This window comes from Petaurus breviceps, unplaced genomic scaffold, assembly GCF_028583685.1.
Source record: "Petaurus breviceps papuanus isolate PSGF00001 unplaced genomic scaffold, PetGlider_PUasm1.0 551, whole genome shotgun sequence".
In the NCBI taxonomy this organism is placed as follows: domain Eukaryota; kingdom Metazoa; phylum Chordata; class Mammalia; order Diprotodontia; family Petauridae; genus Petaurus; species Petaurus breviceps.
Window position 1 is genome coordinate 24,418,963 of NW_027186372.1, and position 25,447 is coordinate 24,444,409.

The 25,447-nt window shown below is 38.7% G+C and overlaps 1 protein-coding gene across 5 annotated transcripts in view; it reads left to right on the forward strand.

Annotated features, from left to right (window-relative positions):
* The window catches only part of EBF1 (EBF transcription factor 1), a 461,328-nt gene that overhangs the window by 310,082 nt on the left and 125,799 nt on the right, over positions 1-25,447 (forward strand). For 3 of the 5 annotated variants that reach the window (XM_069102477.1, XM_069102478.1, XM_069102481.1), the window contains one exon: positions 5,427-5,568. In XM_069102477.1, coding sequence (XP_068958578.1) covers positions 5,427-5,568 — 142 coding nt within the window. The remainder of the gene's footprint in view (positions 1-5,426; positions 5,569-25,447) is intronic. The other 2 variants (XM_069102479.1, XM_069102480.1) reach the window with 1 other exon arrangement.

Here is a 25,447-nt window from a genome sequence, read left to right on the forward strand (position 1 = left end):
AGATGAGGGTATAATTCTGAGTGTTCATCAGAATGCAGATTTTAATGGATTGCTGTTAAAGCAAAATGAAGCCCCAAGGTGCTTAATTCAGATAAATGAGGTGATGTCCCTAAACAAATATATCCCCACCAAGAATAATCTTGTTCTTGGATTCAGATTTGGACTTGGGAATAATATTAACTGAAATTTAGGTAGAGTTTTATGGGTTACGAAGTGTGTACAGTCTCATTTGATCTTCACAACAGTGCTAATAGGGCAAAGGTGATTAGCCCCATGTGCAGATAAAGACAAAACACATAGACCAAGTGGGCTTGCTCCAGGTCAGAAAGCTAGTGCTACTCAAGGCACTCACTCACCATCATCAGGGGTTGCTACCCATCTGATAGAAATGGACCTCCATCTCCGATCTTCTGACTCCAACCCCAGGGCTCTGTCAATCACCCCCCAGCTGCCTAAAGAATGAATTGGCAAAACTGATTTCAAAGCCTTTTTACTGAAGGTCTTGCTCCAGTTAACCCCAAATTCTAAGTTACCTCTTCTCATTCCTACCATTTGTTGCTTCTTTTCCTACTTTGAAGCCCCTAACAAAGTGAGGCTTAGGCATTTTGGGGAGGTGGAATCTCAACTCAAACTTTTTCTCCATATATGCCCATCCGAAATTAAAGCTAGGTTTTGTTTGCAACATTTGGGAAAGCCTGATTTTGGCCTGTTTGGTTTACTCCCCTTACAGGAATATGTCAGCCCTTCATTAGTCTTGCATTAAGCGGCCCTAGGCTTTTTCTCAAGGATGGTTTGATATTCATTCTGCATCTACTACTTTCATCTTTGTTTTATAATTTGGTCTTCAGAAGATGTCTTTTAATTTATGTTTTGATTATTTTGAAATCTGCATGAGAAAGTAGATTTGATTCAATTTGTCAAATTATTATAAGTATTAATTAGTAGTGGTGGTGGTAGTGGCAGTAGTAGTAGTAGCAGCAGCAGCAGCAGCAGCAGTAGTAGTAGTAGTAGTAGTAGTAGACAACAACTATTTTAGATGGAAAATTGGGCAGATAGGTGTGCAGGATAGAGTGATGGGCCTAGAGTCAGAAGACTCATCTTCAGGGATACAAATTTGAACTCAGACACTTACTAGCTAGCTACATGACCTTGGACAAATCACTTAACCCTGCTGGACTCAGTTTCCTCATCTGTAAAATGAGCTGGAGAAAGGAATTAATGGCAAACCACTCCAGTATCGTTGCCAATGAAATCCCAAATAGGGTCATGAAGAGTCAGCTATGACTGAAAATAACAACAATAACAAAGATGAAAAAAATCACTCAGTTCCTGCCCTTGGGGAATTTATAATCTAGAAGGAGGTCTCCAAAGTCTGCACCTAATTTACTCCCCTTCTTTCCTAAGCCCAAATATCGTCTGGAAGGTTAGGAAGATTCAGACAGGGAATGGAGGCTCCTCATCTGCCTAGCCATGACCTGGGCAAGTTACTTAACTTGTCTAACCTTGTTTTCCAATATGTGGATAATAATAGCACCAACCTCACAAGGAGCATCAAGTGAGATAACATATATAACATGCTTTATAGATCTCGGAGTGATATTTAAATGGTGGCTATCTTTTATTGCACAGAAAGCCGAAGTACTAGCTTGTCATCGTTTGGTCAGTCCTTTTGATCATGTCTGACTCCTTGTGACACCTTGTGGAGTTTCCTTGGCAAAGATCCTGGAGTGGTTTGCCATTTGCTTCTCCAGCTCATTTTACAGTTTGCCTTGTACAGCTTTGGCCCCAGTTTCCTCAGGCAAACAGGGTTAAGTGACTTGCCCAGCATCACACAGCTAGCAAATATCTGAGGCCAGATTTGGACTCAGGTCTTACTGAGTCCTGGCCCTGTACTCTATCCCTTATACCACCTAGCTGCCATAGTACTAGCTACAAAATGACTAACATCATCTAGCTGGGAGAGACCTTAGCCATCATTCTAGTTCAACCCCATCATTTGCAGATGAGGCAATGGAGGTCCAAAAATTTATTAGCTGATTTTTTTTTAAGATCATATAGTTAGTAAATGGAAGAATTAGAATTCAAATCCCAGGCTTTCTGACTGCAAAATACGGCATACTTTATGCTGATTCCTTCTCTTCTCTAACTATACCATAATACCAAGTGTATAGGAGATCCAGCTAAGGTGATGAGAGAGTTTTGTGGCAGGATTATTCCATGTACAAGGCCTTCATAGAAGAGAAAGACAACAAAAGTTGAACATGCAATGGCAGTTTAGGACATGGAGACAGTATGTGCAAAGACATGGAGGTGGGGAGAGAACAAGGCAAGAATGGAGAAAATCGTGTAGTACGCGTAGGTCTAGAGAAAGAACATGTGGTCAGAGAGGGATAGAAATGCTGAAAAGGTAGACTGAAAGGAGATTGGTAAAGCCTTCAGCTCTAGGTTATGTAGTTTCTATTTTATCCTACACAACTGGGAGCAGTAAAAGGCTTTTGAACAAGAGAAGATTGCAATCAGACCTATGCATTAGGGAGACTAATTTGGGGAGGCAGGGAAAGAGCAATGTGTTGTATTGTGTGTATATAAATATAGTTAACATTTAAAATGGAAATAGAATAGAATATCCCAGGTAAAAGGAACCTTTGAGAACATCTATAAACATGTTATTTCCAGATGGGGAGACTGAAGTGGTCAATGAAGTGACTTTCCCAAGGTCACACAATTAGTAGGTGGCATAGCAAGGGCTATACACCAGGTCTTTTGATCCCAAGTCCCATGTTCTTTCTGCTTAACTTTGTTGCCTCTAAATAAAGATGTAAGAATTTTCTGGTCTTTTCCTCTTTCCAGTTATGGTTAGGCCCTGCAAACAGATTAGGCTGGTCTTTTAAGGTCATTGAAAGTGAAAGGGGGTGAGAGGAGAGAAAACCCTGGAGATTCCCCTATACACGCATATTATCTTCTCCTGGTGGAATGAAGGAAAGTGGACAGTGGGTTATCCTTGTTGCTAATCCTTGTCCTCAGCCTTTATATTGAATATAAAACTTGATGACAGTGGGGCCTCTCTGAAATGCACTGAATATTTAAAGAATTAAGCCTGTGGCACTTGTGCGATGGTCTTACAGGTGCACAGAAAAGTTTTTGTTTTTTTTTAAAGACAGACACAGAGCGTAACCACTTTCTCTATTTCCTGACACTGGAAACAGATACCGTTTGGGATTCCTTTTATAGTTTCTTCAGCTAACGACTCCATTGACCACTTTATTGTGGTCTTTGAAAGACACAGATAGATATGTTATGTAATTTAAAATGTCCCAAGTAGTCTTCTTTCTGACTAAAAGGAATAGAATAGATGAATTTCAATTTCTTCAAATAATGAAGGCTCTGCAACAATGTTTCTGATCTTTTTTTTCCTTCTTTATAAAAAAAGACTAGAAAACTATGCTTTTTTAAAAAAATTCATCTGTAAATGAAGAGGCCTTTGAAGAAGCTTATTCATCTGAAGCCTAGTTAGCCAGTCATAAATGGAGTGATAAATTGCTTTGGAACTTGCCTTTTACGATTACTCTCATTTAGCCTACCTCCCTCTCATGAATGACTTTAGATGGGATTTGGGGTTTTGTAAATGACTAAGCAGAAAAGCCTGGATCCCTGTAAGTGCTCTGAATCACTTCCATAGTATTTTAATAGATTACAACAAAATTGCAAACATTACATGGTGGTACTGTGAGCAGTTCTCTCAGCTATAACTGGATGGAAAGCATTCTTTTTGCTATCTTTTCTCAAATGAAAATGTTTTGTTCTGACAGATTTGGGCCAGATCTCTGGGGGAAGGGGGTGGGAGAGGGTCTTTTTCAGTGTTACACATTTGGTGGGAGGCCTCATAATAGGGTTGACATTCTCCAGGACCAGGCCAGGAGCCCAAAGTTTTCCCTTTTGTCCCACTCAGATGATGAAATTGGAGTCTCCAAAGGTCCTTCGCGTGCCCCTCCTCCACCTTGCCTCCCTTGGCCAATGCTGAGAGGTGGCTTCCTCCCAGAGCTGGCGCAGTGTTTGCCAATCCTTGTAAAGCATTTCACCTCTTCAGAGGCAAACGCCTCTCAAAACCAAGAACAATTAAAAGCAAGAGCCTTTCGAAACAACTAGGGAATTCAGCAAAATAAATCAGAAATCCTCAGCCTTCGCTCTGGAGGCTTGCCTCATTATGAGAGCAGATCTATTAGCCCCTTTGCCATTGTCTTTCATTTCTCAAGTGAGGTGATTCTAATTAAATTAATCTGCATGTCAATCTATCGGTGATCAATCAAAGAGCCCGAGGTCCCCCTATGCAGCCATGTGCTTGCGGCTGACAGGGGCTGATAATGGAGGAAGAAATAAACTGTGGAGCAAAGTTAATTAGTCAACATAATAGGTGGATTAAACAGGAGCTGGCTGATTGCTGTTTCACAAGTCGAAGCATGAGGTGGGAGCTGAAACTGCAATTAACAGACAATTATTATATTTGGTTGTAAGAGGTCGCATGAATAAACATATCTCTGCGGGTTTCAGTTTTAATCCCTTTTCCCATTTAATATAAGGAGAAGTGTAGGTCATTCCTGCTCATTGTATTAGCCCAAGTTCTTGAAGACAACACATGCAAACAGGCTCTGAACGGGGCTGGTGTTCAGTGGGGAGCGTCTGGGTGACAGCCCAGAAGCTGGGCCCATGCCACTGATTTGATGGCCTCCAAAGGAGACAGTCTGCACCAAGATGCCTGTCTAGCTGGGAGTTGTGTTGTTGTGTTGTTGGTTTGCTTTTATTAGTCAGAGGAACCAAGACTGATGGAGGAGAGGAGGAAAAAATATCCCTCCAATACCCCATCAGCAAAATTCTCTTCAGGATAAAAAACAATAAAACATAAAACAAAAAACAAAAACAAAAACCCCAAAACCCGCTTTCCTATCCTTTCTTCTTCTCTTTTACATTTTCCCAGACTCCTAACCCTCAAGCTTTGGGAGGTGGGGGGGAGGGGTAGGAGGAGGTGATGAGGTGAATTAAAATGCAAAGATTTTTATTTTTAAGATCAACTGTGATATCTGCTTCAATGTCTAAACTGAAGGGTAATTTAGGTGAAACACAACCACCCTTGTGTTAAAAAAATATGCTAATAAAGATTCTCTTGTTCAAATTATGGTTAACAGTGTACCTTCTGCTGTATAACTATAAACTGTGCAATTTTACTTAAAACTGCATCAAAAGCTTTCCATGCCAAAGACCCACTCATCAATAGCGTCTCTTGTTAGACTTGTACGGCATAAGCACCAGTTATTATGGGAAATAGCTATGCAATTTTCTTCAGCTCCCAGCTGTTATTTATTTAACTTGAGTTTATTACCCTCTATGCTTTTATATTAAAATGTTCATTCATTTCCTTCTTGTGTCTCTAGGTCGTGGTGTCTACGACAGTCAATGTGGATGGCCATGTCCTGGCTGTCTCAGATAACATGTTCGTACACAATAACTCCAAGCATGGGCGGAGGGCTCGGAGACTTGACCCCTCGGAAGGTACGCCCTCTTATCTGGAACATGGTAGGCAAATCATTTTCATTGGTTGGCATTAATACTTTAAATGTGAATTTATTTGGTTTCTCTCCTCTGTCCCTTCCACAATTCCCTTCCAGCTTCCCCACCCCTCCCCCAACCTTTCAAATTGTCCGTCTGTCAAAATTGACATTCTGGTTTTTTTTTTTCCCTTTAGAACATAATGGCCTAGTAATTAAAGATGGGAAAATTTTTTGTCCCATTTGCCATGCTTAATTTTTATGGCCCTCCAAACTGGAAAAGGTTGACATGTCTATCTGTAGGTCTTAGAGGTGAATTATCATATAATAATATTTGCCTTGGGCATCCCAGCTTATCAGTGATGATTTTCAAAGGGTAAGCAGAAACCAGATCAAATTTGTCTCAAGGAAGGTGAATGCCATAGAAACTCTGAGCTAGATGGCTACATATCTGAATTCATATGTGATACATGAAGAATAAACTTTTCCTTTGTCCATTCATTCATTCCCCAACTATTTCTTGTGCACCCATGATATGTAAAGCTCTGTGTTGGGTGTTTGTTTCTCCTCAGACAAAATTTGTAACCCCTTACTTGGCTTCACTTTTCTGTTTGCTTCGTCAGCAGTGTTATTTGAAAACAAATTTCCATCTCATTTCCTGAGGCTTCCATGGGCATGAGCTGTCCTGATGCTATAATTCACAAGGTAGAAAATCCCCTTTGCTGCCAGCATCCCAATTTAATAAACAAACCACTATCATAATTTTTACTCGATTTTTTCCCACCCTTAAGGAATGTACAATCTGTACCTTTTATTAATTAGCCAGATGTAGCGCTCTTAGGAGAAATACTTCACTACATCCAGTTTTACAGTCTTCTTAGAGTAAACTATCATCTTTCAAAAGCTGTTTTTTTATGGTTTCATTAGGGCTAAGATAGATAGATATTACTTTTTCCAGGAGGCTATTTGGAACACCTGCTTGTGATTGCATTTCTATTTCCATTCCTGTACTTAAAATTATTCTGATCTTCACATTACAGTAATGTTGCCTTTTTTTTTTTAAATGCCCCTAGAGTCACTTAAGGCACTGTATATGTAGAGTTGTTTAGGCAAGACAGAGAGGAAAAACGTGGGGAAATACCCAGTACTCCTCAGGCTATGTCCAATGGCTTGCAAACCTGAGCTTTGTTTCTGTCCTGTGGTTAGTTCAGTCAGGTGGCCAGAATGCCATGATAAAGAGCAAGGTCAAACACATTGGACAGTTGGTTCTGAATTCATAGATTTCTCCCTTATTCCTAGCCAGTTTTTTTTTTCACAAGGTATGCAAAGGAGTCTGGATGCAATTGTCTAGAAGGATCATTACAATGACTTCTCACTATTGGAAAAACAACTCAAAGTACCTACCTTACTGATGGTGAATCTATAACACCGCCCTTATGTATGAATACCATATATTGACATTTTTTGGGGGAAGAATATATGACTTTAGGAAAGTCTTTTGATTGCTCTGGCTCAACTTGCCAATCCATAAAGTGGTCATGCTGCTGTTGGAATCTTACTAAAGAAATAAAGTGTGATTTACTCATGGCACATTCATTCCACAAACATTTCTCAAGCACTTATATGCAGAGTAGCTAAGCAATATATATTTAGATAAGACTATTTCTCCTCCCTTTATAAGCTTACAATCTAATGGGGAATATATCCCATTTTCAGATAAATGTAATAAACAGCACCACTTAAGTGAATTAAAGTTTTAAAATAAAGTATTGTAAAAAGTTCAAGGGGAATGAATGAATGAATAAATAAAGCATTTAATAATTGTTTATTATGTTCTAGGCACTATGCTAAGTGACGGAGATAGAAACGCATAAAAGCAAAAACAGTCCCTGCCCTCAAGAGCTTACATTCTGATTAGAGAAGTTAATACATAAAGGAGAATTAGAAGGGAGGTGGGGAGATTCTTGTCCCATGAAGCAGAGAAAGTGTAATGGAAGATGTGGCATTGTCCCTTGGTACCTGGAAATTATTCAGTCTTTCAGCTAGTGAGAGACTTCCATTTTATGATTTCCCTTCAGCAAAGTAAGAATCTACACAGTGAGGTCCATATTGCTGATGACAAAAAACTTTACTTCTTATACTGTCTGAATCACCCAACCACACATTAGCCACCCACTCATTTAGATGTTTCAAGCTGAAACATAAATATCTGCTCAGCAAAGGGTGAATATTGAATTACCATCCTGGAGATGTGTGGGAGTGGATTGGGTGCTTACTGCATTCGGCTTTGGGGACATTCTAATATTCTGTCTTACTATAAAAAATTTTTTCCTGTAAAATACCATCTTAAACTACATTCTCCAAAGAATATAGGTGTCAAACAGTAAGTCTGAAAAGTATTTTCACCTCTACATGCTTGCAGGAACCTTCTTTTACCATTTTTTTTAACCATCTCATTCTCAGGTAGCCTGAATTATTTTTGAGCTATTCCACACATCTCTATTTATATCCTGCTTGTCAGACAGTGGAAGGAAAGTTCCCTTCGTGGCTCATCTTTCCACATATAAGTAGAAGCAGTGATCATGGTTTACATTCAACACTCCCTGTGTTACCTAAAGCCTTAGAAATGTAGTGCTCAAATAAATACTTCTACATTTCAAGCATAGTAGTTGACAAAGGCAAATTTGTTTTGTAAACTCATGCACAGGGTGTGAGGGAAAGAAGTCTTAGCAAGCTGTAGCTCATGATAATTACAGTTGGTTTTCATTTATAAATACCTCCCAATGTGTATGCTTATGGTAAAGCTCAAATGAATTACTAATGTATTATTATATTATTTTTCTATAGAAGCATGTCCAATATAGACCGAAGACATTCAATTTACTTAGTTGTTATCAGAGCTCTTGGGTTGACTTAAAATCTATTTAATTAAGAAAGGACTTTTGATCAGGGTAGTATAGACATTGGTCTTAAGGAAGGCAATGGTTCAAAGAAGACAGTAGAGGACTGGATTCTCAGGTTACCTCTGACATTAACTGACTGTGTGACCCTGGGCAAGTCACTTAATCTTTTCTGTGTCCTAGTTTCCTTATCTGTAAAACAAAAGGGCTGGATTTGATGGCTCCTGAGGTCCCTTTAGAGTCTAAACCTATAATTTTATGATCCTGTGAAAGACTATGTTCCAGAGAGGATGTGGTTCTATAATGCTCTTAGTTCAATGTAGAAGAAAGTGCTACCCTTGGAACCTGAACGCCTGAGTTCTAGTTCTAACTCTTGCTACTTAGTAGTTCTATGACCTTAGGCAAGTCACTTAACCTCTGTACATCTCAGTGTTCCCATCTTTAAAATGTGAGCTTGTTAGATTCAGAGCCAAACTAAAGTGGGATGAGTGGGCTTTGACCAAGGGTACTAATCTGTCCTCTTTACTGGTATAAAAGACTAATTTAACACTGGGAAAGCAAGAATAATTAGTTAATATGAAATGGTACTTCAATATGAAGTGAACTCCTCCCTTGTTCGCTGCAACCTTGTTTTCTCCCCTGGAAGTGTTTCATTAGAAGCATTTAGAAGCCTCTGAAGAAAAACCCACCACCTTGGCCCAGAAAAATTTTGTAGTGTTTGCCTCAGGTGCCAATATTGCTAGTTATGGCTCTGGTGAGACTCTTTGTTGTCTTCGGTCCCTTCCAACTCTGAAATCCTTAAATGTTGTTGCTTGAGGTGAAGGGGTTTTAAAATGGAAGTTCTAGGCTTGGCATTTGCACCCATCCTCCTTCTCACCTGGCAGTGTTTGAAGGCACCTACTACTTTTCTTCTGTAAATTATTATTATTGTTGTTATTGTTCTCATTACTAATCATTATCTCTTTTTTGTTTCTCTCCACTCTCCAGTCATGTTTACTTGAAGTTAAGGACAATTGTGGCATCAGTTTCTCTATTTTTTCCCCTGTGGCAAAATGCAGTGCCCTCAAAAAATGATAGTGCAGAGACCCTGTCAGTTTGCATGCTCTAACACTTTATTATCTAATGATCTAATATGCAACAAGGCAAAGTGCGGGCGCTCATCATCCTGACACAGAATGCCTGAGAGAGGTGACTAAATTACTTTATGTACCATTAGCAAGAGCAGCTACGGTGAACTCACCGGGAGCATTTATGCAAATGTGCGTGAAGACACTCAAGTGGCTTTGTCAGGCAGCCGACTGACAAGCAGTTGAAACGCTCATTTTTTTTTAAAGGGGCAGTTTTTTTTTAAAGTGTGTGTGTATGTGCTCCCCTTCCCCCTCCCACTCTTGGTGAATGGATCCTTTGGTTTTTTGATGGTGGCTTTGGGGTGGTATTCAGAGGCTATATGGAGCTGGACAGGTCATATGGCACAATATTTATGAGAGGTTAGTAAAACTTTTCCAACTAGAGCTCAGAGGATCCTACATTCAGAGCTTCAAGACACCTCAAGATCATCTAATCCAGTCCTCCCTCTCATTTTAGACTCGTCTTCCACGTAGTTGCCAAAGTGATTTTTCTTAAGTACAAATCTAAACATATTATCCCCTGCTAAGACAACCACCACCACAATAACAGCAAAACAACAAACCAGATCTCTGGTGGATCTCAGTTCTCTCCAGGACAGAATATAAATTCCACCGTTTGGCTTTTGAAGTTTTCACAAACTGACCTGACCTCACCTGACTCTCTATCTTCCTCACTCCCTTCCCCACACTCCACAGTCCAGCCAAACTTACTTTCTCTTTCTTTCTCACATGTGTCATCCCATCCCTAAATCTCTGTGTCATAACACTAGACATCCCCCATGCCTGAAATGCGCTCCTTTCTTACTTCTGACTCATAGGATCCCTGTTTGTCTTTAAGACCCAGCTCAAATATCACCTTCTACACGAAACCTTCCTTATTCCTCCAAATGCTAGAGTTCTCTCTCCTTAGCTATTTAACTTCATTATATTTATTTATTTTTAAATTTACACACTAATGTACCTGTTGTCTTACCCAATAGAATGTGAGCCTTTTGAATAAGGATTGTTCCTTTTTTTTTTTGTCTTTTTATCTCCCAGTGCCTAGCATAGATCCTGGCATACAGCAGACTCCTAATAAATGCTTGTTTGTTGGTTGATTGCTTGACCATTTAGTTGTAGATTTTTATAACCTGAAAGTTTAAGGGGTTGTGAAATTTGGCTTGAAATTCTGTCTCCTAAGGTTCCAATCCTGTAACCAAATATAATCTGTCTTCTTAGTGAAAAGGTTAGGCCTTTAAGGACCTTATTAAAAAGAAGAGGTTTATGGACTTTAAAATAATTTGTAGAACAAAGTGAATGAGAAAATGAATCATGAATGAATTTCCCTGCCAAATATATAGAGGTTGACATGTAAAGAAAAGTGAAAATGTTAGGGAAAATGGGGGATTTGATCCAATCCCAAAACACTAGCTAAAAAAACAAGCAAAGAACAACCACAGAAGAATGCTAAGCAATGACAAAATCCAACTAAAGCTGCTTCTACTCCATGATTTATAGCTTGTGGAAAAAAAGTTCTTTTACTGCCGCTGTAAGGCACAGACCTTTCAGTTATCATTGATACTACGCATTTTCTATTCTTAAAGAATATTAAACTTCTTTAATATTCTTGAACAGGGTGTCATGTAAGTTTGTGTAATACTACTATATCTTTTAACTCTAGTAAATACTTGTGCTTAACAACACACAATATAGCTAACTTGAGGGAAAGTGGTAAAGAGGGGATAAAAAATAGGAATAAAATTTTCTTTTTTCTTTCCTCCCCTCATCAGCTAAATGCTATAATGAGGATACAAACACAAACACATACACATGCACAAGCACATATACACACACATATGCATATATTATATATATATAATAAATTTACATTATGCCGAGGGAAGAATAGTGGTCTGATAATCATATAATTATAGGATTTAGAGTTAGAAGGGATCATAAAGCAATCTTATTCAGTCATCTTGATTCAAAAATGAAGAAACTGAATCTTAGAGGAAGTTACTTGGCTATGGTCACTTAGGTAGTACATAAGAAGAATTTGAACGTATGTTGCTTGAGTCCAAGTTTACTATTCTTTCTACTATAGCACTGTAGATGAGAGCTCTCCTGCTGGCTCTGTTAATAGCCAGCTGTTCTCACCTTTCTGGGCTTCACTTTCTTTATCTGCACAATGACTGGGTAGACAAAAACATCTCTGAAGGACCCTTTGGTCTCTAATAGTCTATGATTTGGCATCCTAGGAGCTCTTGGTGCATTGGACATAACCAAATGCCTTCCTATTGCTGTGTGTCTTTGACCAAGGTTGAAGCCTTTGGGTAAATTACAGTTTTACGGAATAGAGGAATCGACTGACTTAGATAGTGGATGATGTGACCATTAGACCAGTCAGCTATGTGTCTCCTCTGGCAGCTCTGCAGGTGACATGGGACCAAAACAGGCTTTGATTAACTCAGGTTCAATTAAATGTGCTCCTAGAGTCATACAAAGCCCAGGGCCAGATTGTTCTGAGTTGGTTATTAACTTGGCCTTCCATTGTTGGGCTTACCAGGATCATGCAGGTGTTTGCTTTGGCTTGAAGCTGTCTCTCTGATTACTCCTCAGTCCATCAATAATGTGTGTATTCAGTACTGAAGAAAAAAAATACTCAAGGACTATGAAAGTTTTTCTTCTGGATGGTGTCAGCTAATAGATTTGTTTTTATAGAATCACAAAATCTTAGAACTTGGAAGAGACTTCACAGGCCACCCAGTCTAAACCATAACTGAACAAGAAAAATCTCACCAGCATCCCTGGTCATCCTCTTTCTGATGAAAGACCTCCAGTGGTGTGGAGATCACTATTTCTGAGGCAGTTCATTTTGCTTTTGAATAGTTCCAATTATTAAGAAGTTTTTTCCTTGAACTGAATGAAATCTGCTTGTAAGCTAGTTAAAAATAATTTCTTATTGGCCTAATTTTCACCTAGAGATCATCTTGTTCAATCCCTTTTATTCCTAATTGAGAAAAATAAGAAACTCAAGTGACTTCTCCATTGCCATAAAGGGAGTTGATGATGAAACAAATGTACATTACTTGCATATCCAGGTAGTGGAACTCAAAACATGTGTATCCCCAAACGTGACTGTCAGAAATGTAACCCCCTAGATCGGCATCTTTGTTATCGTTCCCTTGTCAAGGTGTTCTTGAAGGGTCAGTAATTATAAAATCATAACATTTTAAAGCTGGAAAGAAGCTTAAAGGTAAGCTAGCCTAACCTCTTGATTTTACAGATATAGAAATGGACACTCAGAGAGAAGTTGTTAATTAGTTTGTGGTAAAACTGAGACTAAGAACTAGATTTCCTAACTCTCAATTCAGTGTGAACTGAGGAACTGAATATACCTCCCTCACTAACTCTTCCACAAACCTACTCTTCATTCCCCCCACCCCTAAGAAAGACTTGCATGTTAGGTTGTTAATCCTTTTACCCTTTAATGCAGGAATGCAAGGGTGTAGTGGTAGTCAGGGCAGGGTAAAATTTCAGGAGAAATGCCATCAGCCCCTAACATTAGTTCTCAGTCCCTTTTTGCATTCCTGTTTTCAGAAATGGGCCTTGGACTAATGCCTGCTTGCTGGTCTCTCTGGGAATTACGATGACAAATGAGAAGAATGTCTGTAAAATCACTTGAGCTTCCTGGAAGAAATGCACTCTCCAGATACAAGTGCACAGAATGAATGGCACCTCTCTTCAAACTTAGATGACAGCCCTTAATTTGACTGGTGTCAGTGCAAAATTACAGTCAGGCCCACTTAGGCAGGAGAGCCATAGTGAAGAGGTCCAGGTTAAGTAGAAAAATATTGGTGTCATCTTTTGGTTCCTGTGGGTGGCATATCATATCTTATTAATTGATTTTTCTACTACAAAAAGGACGACAGAGATGCAAGAACAGAATACTGGGGTTAAGAATATATAGATGTGTCATAAAATATAGCATTGTGGCCTACATTTTCAAACATCAAATAAGGTCTTTTTCTTTGTAGTAGAAAGGGAACAGTTGCTTTTGTCCAAAATATAAAAAATTAAGGATTTTAAATATATATGTGTGTGTGTATACTTATGTGCGTGTATACAAACACACATATACATACATACATTATACGTATATATGACAGACAGTGAATGGGACGAAAAACAAATACTGATTTTCATAGGAGCCCTTGAAATACAAATAAAAGGGGCTTGAGTAGCCAACAAAAGCTCAACCTTCCAGCTGAAAGATAATATTCAGATAACTTATTACAAGGTGGTCTGTATTAGCTTAGTTTGAATCCTGTCCAAATGGTGACATTACCAGAAAGGAGGAACGGTGCTCAAATTTAACAATGATACTGAATGGTGGTATTTTTCATTTTAGTGACATATAGCATATCTCCTATTTCTCTGAAGCACAGCCAGGGCAGTAATGATCATAAATTAGGCCCATTGAAATTTGGTCCATAGTACATCTTTTAAAAAATCAAGCAGAGTATTTCTGGGGTTACAGGAATGAAATGTTTGCATGCTTATTTCCTGGCTTTTTTTTTTTTTTTCAAGTAGCCAGTTTTCCAAGTGGTACATCATATGGTTGAGTGATTTTTTTTTTGAGAAGGGCAATCAGGTTAAATGACTTGTTCAGGGTCACACAGCTAGTCAGTGTTCGAGGTTGGATTTGAACTGAAGTCCTCCTGATTAAGGGCCAGTGCTTTGTCTCCTGCACCACCCAGCTATCCAGAGTGAATTTTTTTTAAAGGAAATATTGATTGTATTTATTTTACAACTTGCATATTCCATTAACTCTGAGATATCATGGTATAGTAGTTAGATTATTGGGTTTTGTATTTAGGGAATTTCCTACGCTGATGAAATCATAAAGCTTTTTTCTTTGTCGCTCTCTTTGATTGTGAGAGTCCAGGTGGGACAAGCAGGCTGTTGTTACTTTTCTTACTTGCCATATTGTTGTAACTCATTGCCTCTATGGAAACAATTTTTTGTTTCCATATTCCAGCAATTCTCCTATAGAGACCTTATAGAGTTTAAGCAATCATAACAATAATAATAGCTCATGTTTCTTTAGTGCTTTATGGTTTCCAAAACACCTTGCTCAGAGCAACTATGTGAAGTAGGTAATGTATGTCCATTTTATAGATGAGGATATTGTGGCTTAGAGAATGTAAGTGACTTGACCAGGATAACATAGCAGATTGAGTACTGTAGGCTTGATTCAAACCCAGGTCCTTTGACTTTAATTCCAGTCCTCTTTCCATTACACCATACTACCCCCCAAAGGAGAAAATGCAAAACTGTGATAAGATGACTTAAGCTAGAGGATCGTACGTTATTATAGGGGAGGTTTACTAAGTATCATACTGGAAATACCATTCTTACTGATATGGGTTTGGGGGCTATATTACCTTGCATCAACTCTTCAGTGAGGCTGCTGACTCATAAATCAAGGCAAACTTACAAAATTGTGTGAGACTTGATAAATGAGTGATCCACAAGAGACTTGTTCTGTGAGCTAATTAAGCACATTCGCAGGAAGTGATAGCTTCATGGCATTATGGACTAAAAGGGCAAGACTTTTTTTTTAAAGTACAATTTTCTATCCCATGTTTAGTTACAAGAGCACAATAATTATGTGTGTTTATTTGCATAATTGCCTTCTCAAAACTCATAGCTTCTCACTGCAGCACTTTTTTCACAAGTATTAACAGCACTTGAGATTTTTAAAGGCCAAAAAGCCTAGGATTCAAATGAGGTGAACATGAAAACAAAGCCTTCCATGTGTCATCCAGAAATCCCCCTTGGGAAGGGACATTATGGAACAGTGGTTAGTGGTTTATTTCAAATCCATTTTGTTTTGTTTGCAAAGTTGCAAATCCAGAAATGCAACTTTTCAAAGGAACAAACAAAACAAATTTTGTTCATAAACCACCAAGGGAGGTCTTTAGAGTCCTGGGGGAATTTAGGGATAGCCACTCCTTCTGAAATCTGATGTGGAGACTTCTAACATGAGAATTCCTTGGGAAAAAAATATCATATGTGTTATTGTATGCTTTGTCCTGAAATTGACCCAGAAAGGGAATTATTACTAGCTGAGTAATAATTGCACTTCATGTGTTGAAGTCTACATAAATTCCAAGCTAGGCCAATCTGGGATTATTAAAACACCACTGTTTCTTACAGAACACATTGCTTCCATTCACTCTAATATTGCCATTCTTAGTATCCATAGACTGTTCAAGGACAACTGAGGCGTATGACCCATAAAATAAAGGAGAGGTGGTCATTTCCATTAAGCATACTTCCTCTCTCACACCTTGGACAGCTCCAAAGGGTGATTCATTGTACCCCACAAGGCATGGAATCTTTAAATCTGGGGTGGGGAATCTGTGTGAAGTTTGGATTCAGTTGGAAGGCCACACTTGAGGACCCAGAAGGTCACATGTGACCTTGATGCCACAGATTCCCCATTCCTGCTTTAAATAAATTGTGAATACCATGTTGCTTTGGGAGACACACCCTTGATATTTTTCCCCCTCATTGGGTTCTTTGATTGTGTAAATCTGGTTATGAGAAGTTACATATTTTTCAGGATTTGGTGGGAAGGGGCATTAACTCTTTTGAGCCATAATGAAACCATTTTGGGTACTAGAAATTATTTGCTAAATAGATTTTGATAGGAAAAAAGAATATAATGTGCCCTCTCCCTTTCCCCTGAAGAGGATTTTGTTGAGCCCTCCTATCAGATGCATCAAGATAAATATGCCTTTTAAAGTTGATAATATTTCACTTTATTAAAACTCTAAACTTCTTCAAAATAGTAGTCTTAATACCTATACAGAATGAGTTTTATTTTTGTTTTAAGTAGTATGTGAATGTTAGGGAGAAAATTATTTTGGAAAGGTTATAGACTCCACTAAGGATTTGGGCAAAGAGATAGAATAAGCTAAGGTCCAAACAGGCAGCACATTATGATAATATATACAGAGTGAGCTGGACAGTGAGAAAAGCTGACATTGTATTGTCAAGGGCACAATCGCTCATCAATTTCAGAGATAGGAGTTGAGTTCGAATGACAGAGTGCAGTAACTGTGTTGGAATTGATGCATAAAAAAGAACCAAGCCTAAAGACAGGAAGTCCTGGCAGCTCCGGAAGGGGAGGCTCTCTGTTTTCTCATCTGGCTCTTACCCTTCCTTCTAACCTTAACATCTGTCAGCTAGATCCACCTGGTCCCTTGCATGGTTAGAGCCTACTGAAAAAGGGAGCTTGGTGGTGCTAATTTTAACCCCTGAGAAACTGGAATCCCTACCAATGAAAAAGGGTCAATTCAGCTTAAAGGAAACATACCCCTGCCTCTAACCCACTCTAATGGTCCAACAAGGATATTCAGAGAGACTAAAAATAGCCCATCACATGTTCCCATTTTATTCAAGACATAATGCTTTTGTGTACCAATTGTTAGGTACCAACAATGGTACCAATTGTTAGGTACCAATGTTAGGTATAGAGAATACTGCATTAAGAGTTAGGATCCTGGCAACTGATGGTGTCCTGGATAGAGTGCTGAGCCTGGAGTCAGGAAGACCTAAATTCAAGTCCAGACTTAGATACTTACTAGTAGTGTGACCCTAGGCAAATCAACCTCCCATCTGCCCCAGTTTCCTCAACTATAAAATGGAAATAATAATAACACCCACTTCCTAGGAGGTTTTGTAAGGATCAAATGAAATTTTGATGATTTATAGTCTTTGACCTCAGGGAGATTACATATGCCAGGTAACCCTTTGGGTAACCTACCACATTTTCTGCAACCATACTTCATGTACTATGATAATGGCTCTGTTAGATATAAGCTTTCATGAGTTGGTAAGACAGTCCTGATACTCTGGGTCTGAGTTTAATTTTTGAGAAAATGAAACTAGTTTTTTTTTCATAGAACCACATTTTTTCCCTTAAAACCACAGATTAGGTTTATTTATTTTATTTTTGGAGACTAGATTTTTACATCTCTCCCAGGCTAGAAGTATAGTGGCCATTTCTGATTGACATGGGCACTTTAACTTGTTCCCCTCCTAATTTAGGCTGGTTAACCCTTCCTTAAGCAGCCTGGTAGCTCCCTGTTCTCAGGAAGTTCACCATGTTGGTACTGGACTTAGTACAGATATATTAGCTTAGCATACTCTAGCTAAGAACTCCCTAGCTCAAGCTATCCACTACCAGGCAAAGCCATGCTGGTATTGGGGATTATAAGCATACTCCATAACATTCAGCTGAGAATTTTCTCAGTCCTATGTCAGAAGAATTAATTTACTAGTAGAAAGAAGATCACCATTTCAAGGGGTTACAGAGCAATGCAGAAACTTGAGTTATTCCAGCTTTTGTCTTTGAAGGGACCCCTAGGACATAAGACAATCTTAGTACTACAAAATAAAAAAGACCTAAATTCAATTATTTCATTTCACTCAACAAGCACTTAAGTTCCTGTTATGTATCAGGCATTGGGCTAGGTACTAAGTATAGAAAGATACAAATTGAAACAGTCCTTACCTTCAAGAAGCTTACAGTCTGTTAGGTGGGCACACATATACCCAGACAAGAGAATTCAAAATATATTCAAAGAATTTTGAAACAAAAATTGAGGAGGCTCAGGAAAGTCCTTGTATTGGAAAGAGGTGGTACTTGGGCAGAGCTGTGACTGAGGCTAAGGATTCCATGACATGGAGAGTAGGAAGGAGAGTAGTACTCTAGACCTGGATGGTCACCCTGTGCAAGATCATGGAGCACATAGTGTTGTATATAGAGAGTACCAAGTATGGTGTTTTGGCAGAATGTAGGATGTGCAACAAGGAGTAATGGAAAATAGATCTAGAAGATTGCAAAAAACTTAAATGCCTAGCAAAAGAGCTTATATTTTTATACTAGAGGCAATTAGGACTCACTGGAGCTTTTAAGAGCAGGAGAGTGGTTAGACCTGTGCTTTAAGAATATCACTTCAGCAGCTCTGGGCAGGCCGGATGAGAGAAGGGGAGGGAATGCAGGTAAAGAAACCATTGATGAGGCTATTAAAAATGAAGGAGAAAGGGCTGGTTGAAAGAGAGGTTGTAGAGTGGTGGTAGAATTGAACTGATTTGGCAATTGATTGGTTATGAGGCATGGAAGAAAAGTAAGCATTGAGGAGGACCTGATATTTTGAACCTGGGTAACTGGAAGGATAATGGTTCCCTTAACAGGAATTGGGAGGTTAAGAGAAGGAAGAGGCAGTGAGTTTGATGGGGACAGATAATGTTGGATTTGAGATGCTATAGGATGTCCAGGTAGATATATGTAGCAGGTAGTTGAGAATATGAAACTGAGGGGATAGATATGTAGTTTGAGGAGTCATTTATGGAGAAGTGATAATTAAGCCAATGGAAGCTGATGAGATATTAAATATCAGTTTGAAAAAAATCTGGGGGATCTAGTAAATTGGAAGCTCCATAGAAGTCCGCCATGTGATGTAGTGGTCAATAAAACTGAAGTGAAGTTAGGTTGCATTAAAAGAGGCCTGATATCCAGGTCCAGTTTGGTGATAAGCCAGCTGTATTTTACCCTGACTAGACCACAATTGGGGTATTGTGTTCCATGTTGGCTGCCACATTTGAAGAATATACTGTGGCGACAAGAATAACGATATACAGATTGACTGGTTACTGAGGGTATTAGCCTGGAGAAGAGATGCTAATCATCAGTTGGTTAATTACTCAGGGGGCTCTGCATAGCTTTGTTTAAGTTTTTGAAGATGTGAAAGAGGAATGTTCGTTGTCCTGCTTGTCTCTAGAGGGCAAAGTCAGAGCAATAGTTGGAAATTGCAAAGAAGGACTTTTAGACGTGATGTAAAGAAATGCTTCCTAACAATTTGAGCTGTGCCCAAATGGAACAGGCTATTTCAGGAGGCAGTGAAGTCCCTTTCACCAAAGGCTTTTAAACAAAGGCTGGATGACCACCTGTAAGGTATACTGTAAAGGGGATTCATGTTCAGGTATGGGTTGGACTAAGTGACCTCTGAGGTCCTTCTAACTCTGGGATTCTATAATTCTGTAACTATTCTTTTTTTTACTGTTGGGTCTGTGTAGACCTTCTCAATGTTGGACTTCAGAGGCGGGGAGAAATTCTCTGACTATTTGATCCTGTAACACAATATACGCATCAAGTGAAACAAATTGACGGCACTTCTCAAAGGAGAATTGAAAAGCCAGATCAGTTCTAAATCCCCAGAGTAAGTTGGTTGGCATGTGGAATGGTATATGGGAAGGTGCTTTTCTGGGTTGAGAGAAAAAATCCTGGTATCACATCACGTTATCAGGTCCCACATCTAAAATGCAGTGTGCCAACTCTGCAACTTGAAATTCTCAGTGGGCAGAAAAGAAACTTTATAGAAATTGGGTGATCATCATCTTTATCAGATGAATATGATGCCATCGGCTTGATTTAGTATCTTAGGGAAATGGGATTTACCTAGTGAGAGGGAGGAAAAAAGTCTGGATTTCAGAACTTTAAGTCTGAAAACATTGAGGAGGAAAAAGGAATAATAATAAAAACCTCAATGTCACTTTTCTACCAGCCTGTGACATGCAATCTGGTTCTGAAACAAAGGGCTGAGAGATGACATAGTAATTAAAATACGGGCTAAACTTATGCAGCCAGTCAGTAATAACAGAGGGGCCAACACAGGAAACCAGAGGGTAACCAGAGCAGGGAGAAAAAGTGAAACATAAAAACATCACTCTCACACCCACAGGGTACAGATATGAATCTGAATTGACCAAAGAAATACCTGACTACTAAGCATGAAAGAGGAACCTAAGTGCTAGTATTTCTTAACCACACCCTGTTAAGTTGTGAAGCTTGCTTGTCTATGCACACATGTGTGTGCACAAATGTGCGTGTGAGCTCATGTATGGTGAGTTCAGAGGAAGGTGTGAACCCTCGAGACACTAGTGACCTTAGGCTAGCTTCATTAGCTGACAAATGCCAGAGATTCCAAGGCAAATTGTACTCATATCACAAAGGGAACTGGGTCACCTGATAATGGCGGAGTCAGAGAGAGGCTCTTAATGCATGTTTTTCCCTCTCTCATTAGAGGTGTGGCGTAGTGGATAGAGCACAAGGCCTGGAGTCAGGAGCACTCCTCTTCCTGAGTTCAAATCCAGTCTTAGACGCTTATTAAGCTATGTGACTCTGGGTGAGTCACTTAACCTTGTTTGCCTCAGTTTCCTCATCAGTAAAATGAGCTGGAGAAGGAAATGGCAAACCACTCTAGTATCTTTTCCAACAAACCTCAAATAGAGTCACAAAGAGCCAGACATGACTAAAATGACTGAACAACAACTAAACTGCAGCTTCATCTTGATATTGTTTTAAAATACAGAGAAATATTAATACATTTTTAGGTTATTGAGAAATGTGATAAAAATTTAAGGTTTCAGAAATAAAGTAGATGGATTTTTTACTTTCTTTTGTCCTTTCATTGTATTTCTCATTCTGAAAATCTCAGGCAGAGAGATGTGTCTCCTCTTTTCCCCCCAGAAAGTTCTTTTGGTCATAAGATCAAATACGACTTTACAGGTAGAAGGGATTCCAGAGACCACCTTTGAGGTCTTGTAGCTAATTATCTTATTCCTAGCAGCATTTGTAGAAAATCTCTCCTTCCAGAGAAATGCTAAGAAGGGAAAGTATAACCATTTTAGGCTCTGCATTCTAGAATAATCACATTCTAGAATGGGAGAGGACATCTTGCTTAACCTATCTTCCTTGCAGGAACAGTCTTATTTTACAGATGAATAAAATCAGGCTCAGAGATGTTAATCCTAAAGGATCTAGCTTCAAACCCCAGCTTTATTTATTGTCTGTATTTATTACCGACTATCTGTATAGGTCTCAGGAACCTCTCTGTGCTTCAGTTTCCTCATCTGTATCATGAGGCTTGGAACAGGTGATCTTTGGGGTGGCTACTCCTGCTATACTCTTGAAGTTGTCATCCACATGAACTGTAAAAAAGAAGAGATTTTATTTCTAGAAAGGCAGCATACTACAGATGAATACAATTTGGACTAGATACAAGTCAGGAGATAGGAGACCTGAGTTCTAGTCCCCACTTTCCACTAACTAGGTGTGTTTTGGGAAACTTTGGGAAATTCCTTTCTCCTCTCTGTGCCTCAGTCTCTACTTCTGTAAAATGGGTATAAGGATACTTCTACTTACCTAAGGAAATTGTTATGAATAAAACTCTTTGGAAACTATTATGCATTATTTAAATGTGACATTTTTAGAGAGTTATAATGCTCTGATACATCAACTGAAGCACTGAGGTCTTATTATGGGAAATAGAGAGAGAATTCAGAATCCACAAATTATTACTTCCCCAACATTCTTATTTATTGAAGGATTTAGAATCTTCGAATGATAGAGGATGAGACAGGATTTCTACTGTTCAAGTGAACTTCGTCAGTACGTATCTGTGTATAATTCTCATGTGAGCTACAATTTAATAGCATTAGTTGAGAGAAAAGGAAAAAAAAAACCATGTCACGGGTTAGGGCAGCAGTTCTCTGCTTAAATCTCTTTCTCAAGGCAGTTTTGCCATATGCTTGGGTCAGTTGTAGATTCTAGAATTTAGATAGCTATTTGTCAGTGTTTTGGAAGAAGCCCTGAACTTCTTCATTTGATTAATTGAAGGCCAATGCAGTTTTCCTTGAATGTAGCAGACACTCAAATATTTGTTGAATAAATAAATGACTAATAAACATAGGGGAAAAATAAACCTCAGAACTTCATTTTCCTTCTTTGCCTATAATCCATTCATTTATCACTTTAAACCTTTTCTTTCACAGATGTAAAATCTTACATTGAAGGAACATTGTTATGGTTGAAGAATTAAGGATGGAAACATGACATCATGTTCTTGAAAATGTAGTTTTCAGTATGGGTGGTATTACCCATATTAGACATTTTAACATTTCATATTTAACTGCTCAACTTATAATAATAGAAAGTCTTCCAAGCCTGACAAATTGACAGCATTTACATTGTTCCTGCATTGGAATCAACAGTTGTATTGCTGTATTAGAATTGCCAGGTTTTATGCTTGGACATAGTAGTCTAGGAAAAAGAAAATAGATTTTATTAAAATTTGTATAAGGGTAATTGTCTTCTGAAAAACAAAACAATAAGAAATATGTGGTGATATCCTATAAATCTAATGGGCACACATCATACCTTTTATTTATTTATTTTTTTAATTTTAAGCAATCGGGGTTAAGTAACTTGCTCAAGGTTACACGGCCAGTTATTTCTGGGTATGGTGCTGAGTGTCTGAGCCCGGGATTCGATCTCCAGGTCGTCCCAACACTGGAGCCGGTACTCTTACTCGCTGAGCCACCTTGCCACCCCTAAGCAATTGGGGTTAAGTAACTTGCTCAAGGTTACATGGCCAGGTGTTTCTGGGTGGGTGCTAAGTGTCTGAGCCCGGGATTCGATCTCCAGGTCTTCTCAACACTGGAGCCAGTGCTCTTACTTGCTGTGCTACCTGGCCGCCCCACACATCATACCTTTTACTTTGAGATGATGGAAATCTCAAACTAAGGTTTTATGTCTCTAGGAGATGACTAAATTGACTGTTTCAATCTAGTTGAGTATATAATAGGCAAACAACAATAATAATAGCTTAACTTTTTAATAGCGCTTTAAGATTTACAAAATTTTTACATATATTATTTGATCTTCACAACACCCTTATGAGCTTGGTGTTATAATTATCCCAATTTGACATGTGAGAAAGCTTAGACTTCAGAAGGATTAAGCAATTTATCAGTGTCACACCCATAGTGTTTGAGATAGGATTTGAACTTAGTTTTTCTTGACTCCACATCTAGCATTCTATCCACTGTTCTATTCTTAGAGGTAAATCTTTATTTAGGTGTCATGTAAATGCATCTTCTATTACCCATTAAAAGTTTCTGTATGCCAGGTACAGATGCATTGGGTGCTATGGGTGATGCAAAGCTAAATTAGGCAGTGCCAAACATCAAGGAATTTACCTGGAAAGGCAAGCCATGTACAGTTAAAAATAGCTAATAATGCAATGATATATATGATAAGTGTCACATGAGTGATACAGACAGGTAAAGGAGTTAGTAAAGATATGGAGTAGGGAAATAAAGAGTTTGCTTTGGTTAGAGAGAGTAGGCAAGTCTAAATGGATTACGTATATAGGAAAAGCATGGAGATAATACCAGATAGGCAGATTGTATCCAGATTTTGGATAATTTTGAATGTCAGGCTAAGGAATTAGGACTTTATCCTTAAGGCAATAGGAAACCATTGAAGGTTTTCTTTTTTAGCACTAGAGTAGCATCTGGTAATTGTCTGCAGGATGGACTTTAGAGTCCAAAATAGATTAGTGTGTATTTCTTTCCATGTGAAACACCTAGAAAAATTAAATTTAATGTAGTCATTTATGAGGAAGCTGTGTACTCTCCAAATGGAGTTAAAATGGAACCTGCATCCCATCTTTCCTTTGCTGTTGTTGAGTGGATGAATTCAGTGATGCACGTTCCAGTGCTGGTGACATCACAGACCATCACCACGGAAACATCTGTGCTATCACAAACACTGGATTGCAGCATCACTGAATGTATCAGGCAGCAGAGGAAACTGGTTAAAAATGATAAGACTCTTAATAATACAGCTTAAACTCACCCACACTTGGCAATCTCAGCTTTGGATGTGAAAGGAAATGGAGGCAGAATTATGCCTCATAGCATAAAACAGTAGCTTCTGAACATTACAAAAGGTTTGGGCAGGTTGTCTTTGACAAATAACTCACATTCACAACATGGTTCCTCTGAAAATCATTCCTGGTGCTTCTGTACAAGATGACAAAGAAAAACATCATAGGGGGTCAAGAGCTGGTTGTATATGATCTAGCAGGATTGCAGAGAAATGCTAAGAAGGGACAGTATAACTATCAGGTTTTGCATTATTAAATAACAACGGCCTAGAATGAGAGAACTTCAAAGGTCATCTAATTCAACCTCTTGCTTAATACGGGAGTTTCCTTTGTGATATCATTAAAATAGTCATCCAGTTGAGCATTTTTTTTTTCTTTTTGGAGAAGGAGCAAAGAGTGGCAGTCAGTGCAATCTTAGAATTTTAAATTTGAATGGGACTTCAAAGGTCACATTGTCCAACCCATGCCTTGAAATACAGGCCCCTCTGCAGCTTCCCTGACAAGTGTTCATAAGCTTGAAGATCTCTGTTTAGGAGGCATTTATTACTTCCTAAAGAAGCCCATTCTTTAAGGACAACTGGAATTTTGGGGAAATTTTTCTATACACAGAGCCAAAATTTGCCTCCTTATAGTTTTTAACCCTTGACCCCAGTCCTGCTCTACCAAAAACAATGATCGTATCATAGGATTCGATCTGGAGCAGTCTTCTGAGATCACCTAGTCCAACTTACTCATTTCATAGAGTGGGAACCTGGGGCCAATGGAGCAGTTAAGTGACTTGCCTGAAGTTACGACGGTTATGAACAATGAAGCCAGAATGTGCTTCTCCGTCCGGGCTTCCCTTCTCAGGTTACCATCTCTGATCTCCTTACCTTGTGGCGTGATTTTCAGTTCCCTCACACATTAACATCATCAGTCATTTAATGTTGTATACATGGTAATATCAGATTATCGTAAAAATCATGTACAACATAACTTTCTGACCATCAAAGAGTTAACATCCCTCACAAAGGCATATTTGAATCTAATGGGTGTTTTTAATTGCCTCTTGTAGGAATGGTCCCGTGTAAGGTGTCATGTATTATTGTTGATTA